The sequence below is a fragment of the Eptatretus burgeri genome, chromosome 6 (genome assembly GCF_056783735.1).
Source record: "Eptatretus burgeri isolate ZD-2024b chromosome 6, Ebu_testis_v1, whole genome shotgun sequence".
Classification (NCBI taxonomy): Eukaryota; Metazoa; Chordata; class Myxini; order Myxiniformes; family Myxinidae; genus Eptatretus; species Eptatretus burgeri.
The window spans coordinates 99883075-99900813 of record NC_140966.1 but is presented as its reverse complement, the minus strand read 5'-3'; the positions used below and the strand labels follow the sequence as shown (position 1 = coordinate 99900813).

The 17739-nt window shown below is 42.1% G+C and overlaps 1 protein-coding gene across 1 annotated transcript in view; it reads left to right on the top strand.

The window, feature by feature from the left end:
- The window catches only part of LOC147025451 (uncharacterized), a 122934-nt gene extending 105984 nt beyond the window's left edge, over window positions 1-16950 (top strand). The window contains exons 22-25 of the mRNA XM_085886445.1: window positions 5122-5244; window positions 5415-5467; window positions 14558-14625; window positions 14727-16950. Of these exons, the coding sequence (XP_085742571.1) occupies window positions 5122-5244; window positions 5415-5465 (174 nt within the window). The 3' untranslated portion in view covers window positions 5466-5467; window positions 14558-14625; window positions 14727-16950. The remainder of the gene's footprint in view (window positions 1-5121; window positions 5245-5414; window positions 5468-14557; window positions 14626-14726) is intronic.
- Window positions 16951-17739: the final 789 nt, after the last annotated feature.

Genomic DNA, 17739 nt, shown 5'->3' with positions numbered 1-17739 from the left:
CACGAATTTTGTCTCCAATAGTTTCTGCAAAATCCCAATGATCAGTTTCAACATCGGTGCATCAGGGATCGGCCGTGTGGACGACTGATCAGCATTCTCCCCAACCAGTTCTTATTAGCAAAGTTCCCCGACCATTTACGTTGTTTTGCTGTGTCATTTTTATTCCTGTTTTGCTCTTTGTATTTCATCAACTTTTCTGTCCCAGACCATGTCCTATGTTTGATCATTTCGTTCATCTCTCGAGTTCAGTCGGGCCTCCTTGTGGTAGTTGAGTGTGTGCTTTCCCTTCGTTTTCTGCCTCGTTTTTGCTTCTTTGTTCCATTGTAATTTCTGAACCTTCAGCTCAATCCTTTTCCCCTCCACTCTCAAAAGTTAAAACAAAATATCGCTCATTCTTCACCCAGAAAAAACAAGAACAAACTCTTGCGGGGTGGTTTGGGGAAAACCCATCAACAACAACAATGGGATCTTTTTTGTTTTTGAAACTCCACTCTCATTTTCCTATCCTTCCTTTGCAATATCACCAAATGTAAAGAAACTTTTCTCTTCCTTAAAACCCATTCACAACATTCAAAAAAATACTTTCAATAAAACACTTCCAAAATATATCTGAAAGTACCTCACTCTGCTTATTACTCCATCATGAACAACCCTTTTATTTTTCTTCAACAAATCTCTTCCTTTTCTATTTGACAAGGCTTATTTTGCAAAACCTCCTCAATCCTAAATGCCTAGTTCAACCAGCCTCTGCTTTCACTTACAACTGAATTTTCCTCCGTGCCTTCAACCAAAAACACCACCACCCCACCGATGAAGCCTTTCGCAGGTTATCCTGTCTGGGAATCCTGAGGCGTTAATTTTGCAAAGGCTGTGTGCACACGACAATAATTTTCCCCTCATGTCCATTCATGGTGTCAAAACCCTCCGTGACAGTTGTCCCCCCACCCCCATCTGCTCCCAAGTCATCCTGCCCCCTCTCCCCTCTCTACCTCCACCTCATCCTGCCCCCTCTCATCTTCCCTCTGCCATGCCCTTCCCTTGCTCCTCTCCCTCCCAGCTTCAACCTTGTCCCCCCTGGCCTCCCCCCACCCTACTCCCTCTCCTTGCTCCTCTCCCACATCCCTAACTGTGTGCACCGAGGCCTCCTTTCCAACCTGACAGACCTGAGGCGTCCATTCCAAACTGAAAGCTGCAATAAACCATACATCATCTACTTAACTGAATATTTCCTCCACAGGATGTCCCTGACTCATTCGTGTTTCTCCCTGGCTATTGTCTCCTCCAGTTTGATCAACCTGAACCCCTGTCTTGGTGGAGCAGGTGCGCTTTACATCAAAAACTCAATTTCTCAATATCTATGTACTCAATCTGTGAACTTTCCCACCCGGATTTCCCCAAATGGTGAATCTGCCCTCCTGGATATGGTGATGAACAACTTCCACTCCAATGTATCTTGCTCGTCCTCTGCCCAAATTGGCTCTTCTGAGCTTGTGAACGTCAACATCTCTCTGGTTATTCTCAGAGAACAGCCTCTGCACTGGTAACTCTGGCAGTTCATTCAAGCAATCTGGCAGGGACTGCAAGTAGCCATCACACTTCAGGACTGGTCTCCTATATCCACCGCCGCTAATATCAATTCAGCCTGCGATTTCTTCCACAGAAACTGCTCTCTTTTATGCTCAGATTAATTCCAACTCGTCTTCAATTATCTTACCCATCCTCCTGCTCTTGGTACTCTGAATCCTATCATGAGGCAGTTGCCTTAAAAAAAAAAAAGCATTCTCCTCCTGGAAGGCAAATTCAACCAAAGGCAACCTCAAATCATTTCACAAAGCCCACAAGTGTGTGTCCACACTCAGGAGAGCCAGAAAACAATGTCTGTCCAATCTCAATAATGAACTTTCAAACCTGTCTCACTCCTCTAAAACCTGGTGGTGCCTTGTCAACTCTGTCTCGAGTGTATGATCCCCTTCCATGTCCCTCACTTGAAATGGCACCACAGCTGGCTCCACTCATGAGAAGGCTGAATGCCTCAGTTCTATGTTTGCTTCCAAATGTTGTGGCCCTAACCACTCTCTCTCCATATCCACTCGTCCCAGTCATACCCAACTGATTCTTTTGCACCTGAAAAGGTTGGCAAGTTTCTGGCAACCCTCGACTCTGACTCTCCAATTGGACTGGACAGCATCAGCTCATGTGTCCTTAAAACCCTTTCCACTGCACTTGCACTTCTTCTCTCTGCCCTTTTCATTCTGTCATTTACCACAGGTCATCTTCCATATGCTTTGAAATCAGCCAACATCACAGCATGACATCAAATAAAAGTGAAAAAAATGGATTTCCTCAACTGCAGACCAATTCACTTGCTTCCATTCATCAAGGTCATGGAATCTATCATTGCAGTTGACATAAAATCATTCCTTTTCTCCAACAGCTTCATAACAGATCATCAATTTGGATTATTACCAGGTCACTCTACCCTGGATAAGCTGCTTGTACTCTTCCAACAATGGATGAGGCCCTGAACCTCATAAATGAAATTAGAGCAGTCTCTGGACATATCTCGTGCTTTTGATACAGTCGAGCATCCTGCCCTGCTCTCCAAACTGTCTGCCTCTGGAATCCAAGGCCAAATCCACTCTTGGATTACTGACTTCCTCCACACCTCATACCTCTTCTCACACCTCTCCCTCCACCTCTCCCTCTCCCTCTCCCTCTTTCTCACACCTCTCCCTCACACCTCTCCCTCTTCCTCGCCCCCTTTCTCACAACTCTCTCTCACACCTCTCCCTCTCACCTCTCCCTCTCCCTCACACCTCTCCCTCTCCCTCTCCCTCGCACCTCTCCCTCACACCTCTCCCTCACACTTCTCCCTCTCCCTCACACCTCTCCCTCTGCAGCACTTTATCGAAATCTAAGCTTTATTGGAGAGTGGTCAGACAGAAGCCACTCCTGAGAAAAAGGCACATGACAGCACACCTGGACTTTGAAAAAAGTCATGTGAATGATTTTGAGAGCATGAGACAAAAGATTCTGTGGTCTGATGAGATGAAATTTAAACTCGTTAGCCTGAATGCAAAGCGCTACATCTGGCAGAAACCAAGCACACCTCATCACCCATCCAACACACTCCCAACAATTAATCATGGTGGTGGCAGCATCATGCTATGGGGATGCTTTTCAGTGGCAGGCACTGGGAGACTTGGAAGGATAGAGGGAACAGGAATGGAGCCAAATACAGGCAAATCCTTGAGAACCTGCTTCAGAGTGCAAAATTCCTTTGACTGTGGTGAATATCTATGTTCCAACAGGAAAATGACCCCAAGCATGCAGTCAAAGCAATACTGGATTGGCTTCAGAACAAGAACGTGAAAGTCCTTTAGTGGCCCAGCCAAAGCTCAGACTTGAATCCCATTGAGAATCTGAAGAAAGACTTGAAGATTGCTGTTCACTGACACTCCCCATCCAACTTGACAGAGCTTGAGCAAATCTACAAGGAAGAATGAGAGAAAATCCACAAATCCAGATGTGCAAAACTGATACAGACATACCCAAGAATATTCTTAGCTGGAATCGCTGTCAAATTCGCTCTACAAAGTATTGACTTAGGTGGTTGAATACTTATTGACGAAAGACATTTGAGCTTTTCATTTTTCATTAATTTGTAAAAAATTCCAAAAACATGTTTTAACTGTCATTGTGGGGTATTTTGTGTGGATCGGTGACAAAAAAAATCCATTTTAAATTAATACTGCAACACAAAATGTGATAAAAGTCAAGGAATGTGAATGTGAATACTTTCTGAAGGGACTGTATGTGTTTGTAAAGGTTAAGATGGGCTGATTTTCTCCACAAAATTTCTTGAGTATGTCCCAACTCAGATTGATAGGAGGAGATTATTGTCTTATTTGCTCTTTTTTCATTCTTGTTTGGAACCGATTTTTTTTTTATTGCTGAGACTACTGAGACCCCTTCAACCTTTTAAGACCCAAAAATCCCTGAGGACCCAAAAGAGCAATGACACAAAAGACTCATCCATCCATCGGACCATACTCTGTGCAGAGTTTTGGTGCTGCCGAATTAGTCTCCTTGGCTATTGAGCACAATCATGGACGGGTCGCCACTACGACACAGGATACCAGCAAGCTGGCACTCATTTTGCCTACCTCGGAAGGATGACAGTCAGAGTCAACCCCACTTGGTATTAATTCAACAGCCGAATGGGATTTGAACTCAGGATCCTGGGGTCCCAAGCCAACCACCCAAACCATTAAGCCAACACCAGGCATAAAAAAGACCCAGATAACCAAAGTCCCTGAAGACCCAAAATACCCAGATGACCCAAAAGACTTTAGCTTTAATAAGAGCCAAAAGAACCACAAGACCCTGCAGAGTGAAGACACTTTAAGCCCACTATAAATGGCATGTTTTTTTGTGGAGTTCCACTGGAGCATTCTGATGTGGAATGTAATACACCCAAATGATCTTCATGACCTCTTGGGTTTATTAGGTAAATTAACTGCAAAAAAGCCATTAGAATTCCCATGTTTTAAACGCATGCCATGTTGAGGTATATAAAGCAGCTTAATACATCCTTCCACTATGGTGTGGCATTCAAATTATAAAATAAATTAAAACAATGATAACATTGCAACAAAGCACATTCATTAATACTAATCATATTTACAACAACAATAATAATAGAAGTAAAAGTGGCAATAATAATATCGAATATGTAATCCCCACACTGGCCAAGCACATCTGGGTTTGGTTAAAGACAAGCTCATGCTCAAGCAGCACAGCAGGCAGGTATGCAACGAGACTGTGAAGACCAATGAAAATTTTGTCCAACGGTCGCATTATTTTAATAAACCCATATACTTTGTATCCAGTAATTGAGTTGAGGGAGTTTGTTTTTTTGGATAACAAAGAAAAAGCTATTGTATTGTACACCATAACTAACTTGCTGAATCAAAATTTATTTTATGAGTCCAGAGTGAAGTCTTGATTATTGCATCAGTGAGTGCATGTTGGACAATCCTTATTTTGTAGATGCAAGTATTCATTACTGATGATTGGTTAAGATTATGTCACAAATACCTTTGTTTTGCTTTATTGCAGATGTCACATGACAACACCAACATCAATGAGGGACACAGTCCACCAACCGTTAAAAATGAACCATTGGCTTCCCTTCTGACTGCGATGCTTCAGAAGGATCCAATGGAGAGACCCACAATGCAGGTGAGGTTGATACCGTTTTGAACTATTTTATTCACATGAACAAGAACAGGAATCCTCACTCATGCTGGGGTTGCTGAACTCCTGTTGTTGTGGAGCTAAATGCTATTGCTCATGAGTGAAGGGTTTCTTGATCGTGTTTATTTGATTCCAACACGTACATGGTTTTGCAGGAGATTGGAAAGCACCCGTGGTTCAAACAACATCCCACAAATGAATTTTGAAGGTAACCAGCCCTCCTCCTGCATTCTTTAAAAAAAAAAATTATGTTCTTGGTGTTTCTGGACAAGATGGAACCTCGTGGAGAGCAAGGTGATGTCCAGCATGAACTGGGCAGCAGGGCAACTTTTGGACAAAATAAACATGAACTTCCGGTTCTGGGTCTGAGTGTCTTAGCCTTAGATTGTGCAGTGTCTCGTTCCAGTTATCAAAGCTAAGTTTTCAGAACAGCTAAGTTGTGTGTCTCTATTATCTTTTCTTGCCTTTGTTGTGATCTGTTTTCACACAATTTTTTTAATTGTTTATTGATGTTTTATTGTGGTCTATCACACTCACAGACAAAATACAACCAAATGAGACAGACATCAATGAAAAATTTTCAATTTTTGTCACAACAAACAGAGTGAAAATATGAGGACATATATATGTATATGTGTATAAATGTATATATAAATGTGTGTGTGTGTGTGTGTATATATATATATATATATATATATATATATATATATATATATATATATATATATATATATATATATATATATATATATATATATATATATATATATATATATATAGCCTGGTGTTGGCGCAGTGGTTAGGGCAGTGGCTTGGGATCCAAAAGGTCCTGAGTTCAAGCCCCGTTGGGTCACTGAATTAATACACCAGGGGGTTGACTCAGCCTGTCATCCTTCCGAGGTCGGCGAAATGAGTCCCAGTATACTGGGCCGGTGTATACCCTGGTTAAAATAGGTGTACCTTATCCCTGTGTCGTAAGAGGCGACCAGGGTTGTGTCAGGAAGGGCATCTGGCGTAAAACGTGTGCCAAATCACTATGCGGATCATACGGATGATCCGCTGTGGCGACCCCTAACGGGAGCAGCCGAAGACGTATATATATATATATATATATATATATATATATATATATATATATATATATATATATATATATATATATATATACATATATATATACATATATATATATATATATATATATATATATATATGTATATATGTGTATATATGTGTATATATATATGTATATGTATATATATATATATATATATATATATATATATATATATATATATATATATATATATATATATATATATATATATATATATATATATATATATATATATATATATATATATATATATATATATATATATATATATATATATATATATATATATATATATATATATATATATATATATATATATATATATATATATATATATATATATATATATATATATATATATATATATATATATATATATATATATATATATATATATATATATATATATATATATATATATATATATATATATGTATATATATATATATATGTATATATATATATATATATATGTATATATATATATATGTATATATATATATATATATATATGTATATATATATATATATATATATATATATATGTATATATATATATATATATATATATGTATATATATATCTTCTTCTTCTTTCGGCTGCTCCCTTTTTGGGTCGCCACAGCGAATCATCCGCATGATCCGCATAGTGATTTGGCACATGTTTTACGCCGGATGCCCTTCCTGACGCAACCCTGGTCGTCTCTTTTGACACAGGGATATGGTACACCTATTTTAACCGGGGTATACACCGGCCCAGTACACTGGTACTCATTTCGCCGACCTCGGAAGGATGACAGGCTGAGTCAACCCCTGGTGTATTAATTCAGTGGCCCAACGGGGCTTGAACTCGGGACCTTTTGGATCCCAAGCTGCTGCCCTAACCACTGCGCCAACACCAGGTTTTTTATGTATATATATATATATATATATATATATATATATATATATATATATATATATATATATATATATATATATATATATATATATACATGTATATATATATGTATATATATATATATATATATATATATATATACATATATATATACATGTATATATATATATATATATATATATATATATATATATATATATATGTATACATGTATATATATATGTATATATATATATATATATATATATATATATATATATATATATATATATATATATATATATATATATATATATATATATATATATATATATATATATATATATATATATATATATATATACTAGCGATACCCGTGCACATGCATGGGATAGCAGTACAACATAGCTGGTCGCAGACGACAGACCGTACACGGGGAATGACAAAATACGCATTATGCAAAATGCAAGTGGTACTATGGAACGCCAAGACTTCCCAAACATTGTCGGCATGTCCGCTAAGTGCCACAGCAATTTCATAGGGATCGTGTGACGGCGAGCCGAGTTTTTAGTGTGCAAGCTTGGTATTATAATAGCGATATACCTGTTTCCATGTCCTCAAATTTTCACTCCGTTTGTTGTGGGTTTAGATGATTGGCATTCTATAAATGTATATAAGTATATTCACTATATATTCACCATATGTATGCATTCTATATATATGCATTCACTCCGTATATATATATATATATATATATATATATATATATATATATATATATATATATATATATATATATATATATATATATATATATATATATATATATATATATATATATATATATATATATGAAGACCACAAGGGGAAAACCAGAGATGTCAGGATAAGTCAATTTTTAAGAAACTGAAAAACAAAGTTTCAAGACTTTGGTGGACTGTTTCATTACTGTCATATAGATTTCTTTTCCAGTACAAGGAAGAGTGATCATTGGCCGATCAAATTAAGCATGAAGCATTTGCCAAGCTTCTGTGTTATTTCATTTCAGAGCAAAGAACGAATCAATGTTGCAAACTGACATCACTGGTTATTCCCTTGTTTAATAATTGCCATGCAATTTTAACCCAGGATGTGTAGCAAATTCATGCTTCTTGGTTATTAGCATACATTACCTGACTTTGGTGATCACAGATTATTTTTTTCAACATTAAACGGTCATTGTTTTTTTGTTTGATTGGTGTTCAACGCCATACTCAAGGGTATTTCGCTTATATGACGACGGATTCTCCATTTGTTACTTCGTACTACTTAATATGATGGAAAACCGGGAGTAAACCAAGGATAAACCACCCCCGCGATAGCCGAAGTCACCTCATGTGACTCGCTCGTATACCTAAGCAGGTTGATTGGGCGGTGGGTACATCGAATGAGGATGGGTACTCAGACGCGCTAACCATTAAGCCACGCGTGGGTCCCATAAAAGTCACAATAAAGGTTTGACCAGGCTTGAACCACTATATGCACCAACTACGGAGCTCATGATATAACCAAATAGGCCATTGTAGTGCTCAGAGTTTATGCTGTCAAAGTTTTACAACCTTTCATTTTTTAGTTTCTCAACTCTGAATATTATGGTGGAACAGTTAACATGAATGAAAGGGAGATAACCAGGAGTAAAGTACTGACAACTCTGGGTTTCTACTTGTTCAGCTTTGACAACACTTGTTTTTTCATTGCACGGCTAAACTTTATACCATATAAATTATGTGACACCCCTGGTTATTTGTTAAAGTAATATTGTGAGAGGAAACCTGATGTTACCAACTATTGGCAGGTGCAATAACCCTGAAATTTATAAAAAATGACATCTCTGGTTTTCCCCTTGTGGTCTTCATTTATATGTACACACGACCAGTCAAACGTTTTAGAACACCCCCATTTTCCAGTTTTTACTGAAATCTAATCAGTTTAATGTTTTAATGTACTCTGAAATTAAAGCACAGAACAAATAAACAATCGCAGATAAAAAAAGAAATCATGGAATCGTTTTGTTGAACAAAATTTAATCTAATCTAAATCTCCCCATCTCTACGTTTTCTGACATCAACTCATCCTCGGAATTTTTTCAAAGAAATATACTCTCTCATCCACAGATTTATCCCATCTCATCTTCAGTTGACATATCCTTCCTCCGACCCATGGTACACTGAAGCTTGTGGTGAGGCAGTTGTCCTGAAACAACTTACCTTCGCCTCATGGAAGGCAAATCCAACTGAAAGCAATCTCAGTTCTTTCCACAAAGCTTGGACCAAGTGTGTGTCTTCCCTCAGGAGAGCCAGGAAACAACATCTTTCTAATCTCAAGTCTGAACACCCCAACCTGTCTCCCTCCTCCAAATCCTGGTGGCACCTAGTTAAGTCTGTTTCTGGTGTATGTTCCCCCTCCATCACCTCCCTTACTTCAAATAGCCACACAGCTGAAACTGCACGTGAAAAGGCTGAACGCCTAAACTCCAGGTTTGCTTTGAAACCCAGCTGTTGCTTGTCTCTGTGTCCTTTTCTCCCAGCAAGGTGGAGATTTTGCTGTCAAACCTCGACTGATTTTGCAACCGGTACAAATGGCATCAGCCCACGTATCCTAAAAACCTGCTCTGCTGCTCTTGCTCACCCTCTCTCTGTTCTTGCTCACCCTTTCTCTGTTCTATTCACCCTCTCATTTGCTGCCATCTTTTGTCATCTGCAATCTTTCAGTGACCTCATCGAACACGTTGTAATGTCATGCACGGTCTGATCCTTTCAGTGACCCGATCTGACATGTTATAATGTCATGCTGAGTCTCACGTGCTTGGAAATCAGCAAACATTACTGCTGCATGAAAAGTTGCCAAAATGGATCCCTGCAATGACAGACCAATCAGCCTTCTCCCAATCATCAGCAAGGTTATGGAATCCATCTTCGCTTCAGACATTAAATCCTTCCTCTTCTCCAATGGCTTGATTTCCAATCATCAATTTGGATTCAGACTTGGTCACTCTACGCTGGGCATGCTGCTTCTGCTTTCTAAACAATGGATGGAAATCCTCAATGCCAGTCATGAGATCAAAGCCATCTCGCGAGACATATCACGTGCTTTCAATATGGTCTGGCACACCACCCTGCTCACCAAACTCTCTTCCCATGGTATCCAAGGACATCTCCACTCATGGCTCTCAAACTTCCTCTCCTGTCGCAGCCAACGTGTGGCCTTTAATGGAGTTCTATCATCCCCTCTTCCTGTCCAGGCTGGAGTTCCACAAGGCAGTGTTCTGGGCTCTGTGCTTTTTCTGATTTTCATCAATGATCTCTCTGACTCTGGAAAATCCTCTTTATCACTTTGCTGATGACACCACCCTCTGCCGTACCATCTGCCATCCGTCAGATTGGCAAGCAGCAGCCTCTTCACTCTCTGCAGATCTGGATAATATCACAAGCTGGTCCAACACTTGGAATATGTCTTTCAATCCTGACAAATCTCACACTCTCATGATGTCTCTCCAAAAGGACCTTCTGGAAAAAAAACCCCATCTACTTTCTTAACAATCCTCTTGATGAAGTTCTTTCATTCAAGTTTCTGGGTCTCACTGTCTGCCATGATCTTTCCCAGGAGAGCCACATTTCCAAGCTGGCCTCCAAAGCTAGTTACCTACTGGGCATCCTCTATCGTGCAAAGTCCTTCCTTGGCATACCTGAGCTCCTGACCACATATAAAGATTTCATCCACATTCTTATGGAGTACTGCTCTACCCTCTAGGCTGTTACTCCTGCCACCCATGTTTCTTGGCTTCACGCTGTGGAAACCAAAGCATTTAGTATCATTGGTATCTCTCGCGATGAGGCTGAGTCTTTGGGTCGCTCACTGTCTCACCACAAGCAGTTCGGTGGTCTTTCTGTCTTTCTGTCTTCTACCATCTCCTCTCCGGCCTTGCCCCCCCCCCCGCTCTGTCTGCGCATTGTCCCCCCCCCCCCATATTTCTGCAGGGTGCTCAAGGTCTGCCCAGAAACCTATTCTGGTAAAACTGCCAAAATCAACAATCGCTGCCCACCTTCACTCTTTCATCCCTCTCTTTTCTCACTTTTGGAACAAACTCCCACATTCTCTTTAATCCCACTCTTCCCTCCAAGTCTTCAAAACAGCTGTTCTCCACCATCTCTTGTCTTCCTCCATCCAAAACCATGATCTTTTCTACCCCCGTTAATCCACCCCAAACCAACCTCCCTCAAAGTCCCTGCAGGGTAAGGACCTGAAATTCCCTGTGGTGTCCATCTTGTTTACCTCGTGCACCCAATCCCATCCCTCTCCCTTCTGCAGTTCTCCAAATGTTTGTGTTCCCCACTGTTTTGTGCTTTCCTCTCCTGCCCCTCTTGTCTCCTGCTCCTCTTGTTGTAGTGCTCTTGGGGGGTCTGGGTTGAGTGGACACTTGGGGGGTCTGGGTGCTTTGGGGGGTCCTGAAGAGTTGTGGAGCACCTTCAAGACCACCGTCCTTGATGTTGCCGGTGGATGTCTTGGAACTCACCGCAGGGCAAAGAAGAATTTTGTCTCTCAAGGGACATTGGATACCATTGACCAGAGTCGCAGGGCCAGGCTGAATGGCAGAGCTGAGCTGTTCAGAGAGCTGAGGCGTAAAACTGTACGTGCACTGAGGGTGGACAAGGAGGCCTATGTGCGAGGAATCTGTGAGGGTGTAGAGCATCACCTGTGGACAGGTGATTCTCGTCCCGCTTACAGGGGAATTCGCGCATTACGTTCATCCAAGCCCATCCCTCGGAGCACTGCAGTTCGAGCAGAGAGTGGTAGGCTCTTGACAGAGGTGTCTGAAGTGAAGGCCCGCTGGGCCGGTTACTTTGAGCGGTTGTACGGGGCTGATCCCCCAGCTCTCGAGTTGGACGTCAAGGGTGTTACAATCCCTGTTGCTGACCCACGAATCAACTGTGGTCCACCTTCGCTTGTGGAAACACGGGCTGCGGTGAACCGGTTGAAACGGGGCAAAGCTCCAGGGATTTGTGGCATCCATGCCGAACTTCTCAAGGCTGGTGGAAATGCTGCACTCGTGTTGTTGCATGCAGTTTTGTGCTCTGCCTGGAACACAGGCATCATCCCAACTGACTGGAAGAGGGGCCTTGTTGTCCCTCTCTGGAAAGGGAAGGGTGATCGCCAAGACTGCAACAACTACCAAGGGGTGACGCTGCTCTCAGTGCCGGGCAAGGTCTTTGCTCGGATAATTCTTGATAGGGTTCGCCACCATCTGCTTGAGCACCAGCGTCCAGAGCAGTCAGGCTTTACACCAAAGAGGTCAACGATTGACCGTATCCTTGCCCTTCGTGTCCTCACCGAACGCAGATGAGAGTTTCGGCAGGGGCTGCTTGCAGCCTATGTTGATCTCTGTAAAGCGTTCGATTCAGTGAATCGGGATGTCCTCTGGAGGATTCTTGGTCTTCGTGGGGTGACACCAAAACTGATCGATCTGATGTCTGAACTCTACTCTGGTACTGACAGTGCTGTGAAGTGTGGTGGTACCATCTCTGACTTATTTCCAGTTGTTACTGGAGTTCGTCAGGGATGTGTACTTGCCCCCACACTTTTCAGCACTTGTATGGACTGGATTTTAGGGAGGATGTCGGAGAGATCAAGTTGCGGTGCATCGTTTGGGAATGTCAAGATCTCGGACCTTGATTTTGCAGACGAGGCAGTCATCTTTGCGGAGACTTTAGACATCCTTTTGGGGGCCCTCGAAGTGCTGAATGAGGAGTCGGAGCCGCTGGGATTACGGGTTTCTTGGGTCAAAACTAAGATCCAGGCTTTCGGTGACATCTTGGATGCTGCTGTCCTGTCTGTGTCTGTTTGTGGTGAGGATGTTGAGGTCGTGGAGAGATTCACTTACCTTGGCAGTGATATTCATGTCTCTGCTGGCTGCGAGTCAGAGGTCAATAGACGTCTGGGTCGGGCCTGGGGAGTCATGGATTCACTGGATCATGGGGTGTGGCGCTGCCGGTACCTGTGCGGGAGGACGAAAGTCCGAGTCTTCAGGTCCTTGGTACTTCCAGTCTTCCTCTATGGGTGCGAGACTTGGACTCTGACCAAGGATCTGAGACGGAGACTTAATTCCTTTGGTACCAGGTGTCTTCGGAGAATCCTTGGCTATCGCTGGTCGGATTTTGTGTCCAACGAGCGGTTGCTGAGAGAGACTCGGATGAGATTTGTTACCTGCATAGTCCGTGAGCGTCAGTTGCGGCTGTATGGACATGTGGCTCGTTTTCCTGATGCTGATCCTGCTCACCAGATTCTCTCAGCGAGGGAGTCTCATGAGTGGAGGAGGACAGTGGGCCGACCACGTGCCTCATGGTTGCAGCAGGTTGACCATCATCTCAAGGAGATGGGGATGGGCCTGGCATCTGCCTGGGGGATGGCCAGACGGAGGCCCCTGGAGTACCGGCGGAAAGTGGACGCAGCGACGCGCTGTTCTGGCACATGCTCCCATACCTGACCTGACCTCTTGTTGTACGTTCTGTACGTTAGCTCTTATTCGAGCCTCGACATTGTACACCAAAAACAAATATATTTTACAAAGTGATGTTTCAAAGTGCACAATTATTTCTGGGATTGTTTACCACGTGATTACAATGTCGGCACAAGACATGTCTGGAGTGTTGTGTGTGTGTGTGTGTGTGTGTGTGTGTGTGTGTGTGTGTGTGTGTGTGTCTGTGTGTGTGTGTGTGCATGCGTGCGAGCGTGCGTGCGAGCGTGCGTGCGCGCGAGTGTGCGTGCGTGCGCGCGAGTGTGCGTGCGTGCGCGCGAGTGTGCGTGCGCACGTGTGCGCGCGCATAAGTAAGTGGATATTTCAGCTTCAGTCTTTTCTGCAAAATCCTCTATACAGTAGTGGTTGGTAGTCCCAGCTCTCTGGATTCACGTCAAATTGATTTTATGGGACTTTGGCGAAATGATTCACGCACTCGTTCAACGTCTGCTGCATTTGCGCTTGGTCGACCGGTACTTTTCTGTTTTTGACTACTTCCAGGCTCCTTAAACTGCTTGTACCACAAATAGAGAAAACTTCATGAGTTTCTGCATCAAATAAAACAAAGGGTATTGTTATCATTTTTGTTACTAAATATAACAACCAAAGTTGTCCAGGTCTTTTTGCAACACCTTATACATATAGATAAAGCATTCATATCTTCAAAAACAAACCAACTTTTCCTCTGCTCATGTTTTCTCAAAGATGAAAGATCTCATTGCCTTGCACATATGTTTCTGTTCTGTGTGCAGTTTCACTCGATTACAAACTTGCTTTGGGGGAGAAGTATTCTGAAGAGGTGTGGCCTCTAATAGCGCAGGTGAGCTGAAGGAGGTTTTCAGCATTGAACTAGGAAATTGTAAAATTTTAGCAATCACAATCAGTCTCCATTTTGTAATGTTTTTGATCTCTTCCTTCCAGATGCCTTCTGTTTTTGAGTATATGCACCACCCAGATTGGAATAAAGAAAGAAGAGTGAGTCTTGCTCTTAAAGGCTCATGTGAATTTGTATCGGTGGACATGCCCGGCCTCCTGGAGAATCTGTTTCGTGCCCCGGAAACTCATTATGGATCACGCGACCACTTGGGATCCCGACCACAGGCTTTGATTTCGGGTCCATGGGATCTCTTCAAGCAATTTCACGCATTGAAATGGAATAGAATTGGCCTCAGCTTTATAGCCCAGCAGGGTATACACAATGGGTGAAGAACAAAAGAAGAAGAAGAAGAAGAAGAAGAAGAAGAAGAAGAAGAAGAAGAAGAAGAAGAAGAAGAAGAAGAAGAAGAAGAAGAAGAAGAAGAAGAAGAAGAAGCAGAAGAAGAAGAGGAGGAAGAAGAAAAAAGTGGGACGGGATTTGGATTCCCTAGAAAAGCCCCTGAGTTGACAGGAAATGTGTTGGGTTAAAGAAAAGTGTGACTTAACTACACAACTGGTTGTTGAGAAAGTTTCATCTGGAAATCATTCAGGTGTACAGCAATGGAATGCTTCCCCAAACAAACACGTCATAATGGTTGGAGTGCAATTCTTAGGTATGTTGTGGGCATCTAATCCAAACCTGAACCCAACCCCTAACCAAGTTCCTTCTCACAACTGCCCCATACCTGTCCCCTTTATAACGGGAAACGTTTTCCAGTGTGTGATGTTCTCTTTTCAGGTGGAGAAACATTGGACAATCTTTCCTTACTTTCCAGGTGGTTCAAAAATTATTCACTCCATTTTGCTGCAATTCAACTCTAATCATCAAAACTTTTTACATTTCTGTCTGTTCTTCTCCAGGTGGTTATTTAAGGGTCACCATGATGTAGGCTGGCAGCCTTCAGAGGAATAGCTCTTCAATGTGTCCTGTCGTGTCCCCTCTCAAATGTCTGACGATTGCTCTACTTTCCATTAACTCCAATAGATGACTCCATGATTGCTGACTCAGAACATCCAATCATCCAAACTTCTTGAATCCTATCTGCTGCTGTTTTTCTGTTCTTTTCCAAGTTGTTCTTTGAGGGCTGCCATGATGCAGGCTGGTGGCTTTCAGACGAATGTCTCCTCAATGTGACCTGTCTTTTCCTCTCAAATATCTGATAATATTGCTCTACTTTCCAGGTAACTCCAATAAATGACTCCACAGCTGCTGACCTAGAATGCCAATCATCTAAACCACTTCCATCCTATCTGACCTTTCCTATCTATATCTATTCTATTCCATCTATTTAGTTTGGTAAATCTTTTGGGTTGGTTCAGTGCTTTGGATTTTTCAGTCCTCTCATACCTGAGATTTCCCAGTCATTGTGTTGTTGTTCAGTCAGCCGTCCTCCCATTGTAGTCCAGGAGGTCACGACTCAAGCCAATGAAGCCTTTGTCACCCCTGTGTGAAACGGGGCCATCGCCGTGAAATATAAAACACACAGGAAATGGTGCATTGTGCTGAGGCGCGGCGGTGATGGTCATGGTTAACCCTCGACCAGGCAAAGATCCCCGGAGGGTTAAACAGGTCTGCCCGGCAATTGTGTACTGTTGGACCCCGCCAATCATGGATTCGCTCTTCGCCGCATATCAGCAGTTTATAAAATGCATCCTGCTTCGACATTCATGGCCCTGTGCTTCGTGTATTTGTTTTGTTTTGGGGTTTTTTTTCGTATTTTCACGATTTTTTTTTCTGTGCACCTTCACGGTTTTTCGTGTTTTCTTTTTTTCACAGCCACATTCGCAGTCCTGTGCTTCGCGTATTCATGTTTTTGTTTTTTAGTGTTTTTGTGGGGATTTTTATGCTGTGCGTATTCACAGTTTTTTTGTGTTTTATTTTTTTCACGGGATTTTTGATTTTCCCTCATGAATCACGAACCGCCGGGAACCTACCTCCCCCCCCCAACCCCCATTTTTTCCATTGAAACAATGCCTCGCTATTTGCAGATTCGCTATTTCCGGCATTTTCCAGGAACGTATCCCTCACGAATAGCGGGGTCCGACAATACTTCACCCGAGTGCTGCGGTGGTCGCCCTAGTTGGGATGGTCACCCCAGATGTGGAGTTAAAAGCAGAGGGACATTCATTTTAAAGCCACTCTGTTTTGACCTGTTGATTATTATCTGTTGTTCCTCCCCATTTGCAAGCTTTAATTTTGCGGTGTACTTTACCAAAATAAACTGCAAGACTGGATATAATTTTAGAAGCGATGTCATCATTTGTCACAATGTGACAATCTTGTGGTCATTACGTGGAAACTATGCTGAATTATTATTACATTTACTTAATGTATTGTGTTGGCATAAATGTCTCCTAATTGAGGAGAATGGACTTTTTTTGTGTGCATAGTCAACGCTCGTGGATGTGCTCGTACAGTGAACGGATCAGAACGTAACAGCCTAAAACAGAATGCAAAACATGCATGCATGGGATGGACAAAATGGATACAGAAGGAAACTCCAAGGAGGGAAAACTGGAAAATTGAAGGAGGATGTATTTGTGTTCAGTGATCAAGGATATAAAACATGATCGTTAAGGATTGAGGATGATCCAAGATGTTGGTGAACAGCTTTCTTGAAGACCTGGAGGGAAGACTTTTAGGTGGGTATGAGTTCAGCTGTGCCAAGGAAGGACGTTGTATGATGGAGGCTGGCTTTGGAGGCCAATTTTGAAATGTGATTTGCCCAATAAAGATCATGGCTGATTGTGAGAACCAGGAGATTAAATGACTGAACTTCCTCAAGAGGATTGTTAAGAAAGTAGATGGGAGGGTTTGCCAGGCAGTCCTTTCGGAGAGAGATCGTAAGTTTTTAGATTTGTCAGGATTGAAAGACATAGCATTGTGTGTCTCCTCCCTTACTCCAAAACCATGAAACCAAGCCACCTGAAACTGCATGCATACTAAGGAAACTCCAAGGAAGGATATGAGCGAAGATTGGGTGTTTGGGTTAATTAAAACACCCCTTTTGAAGATAAT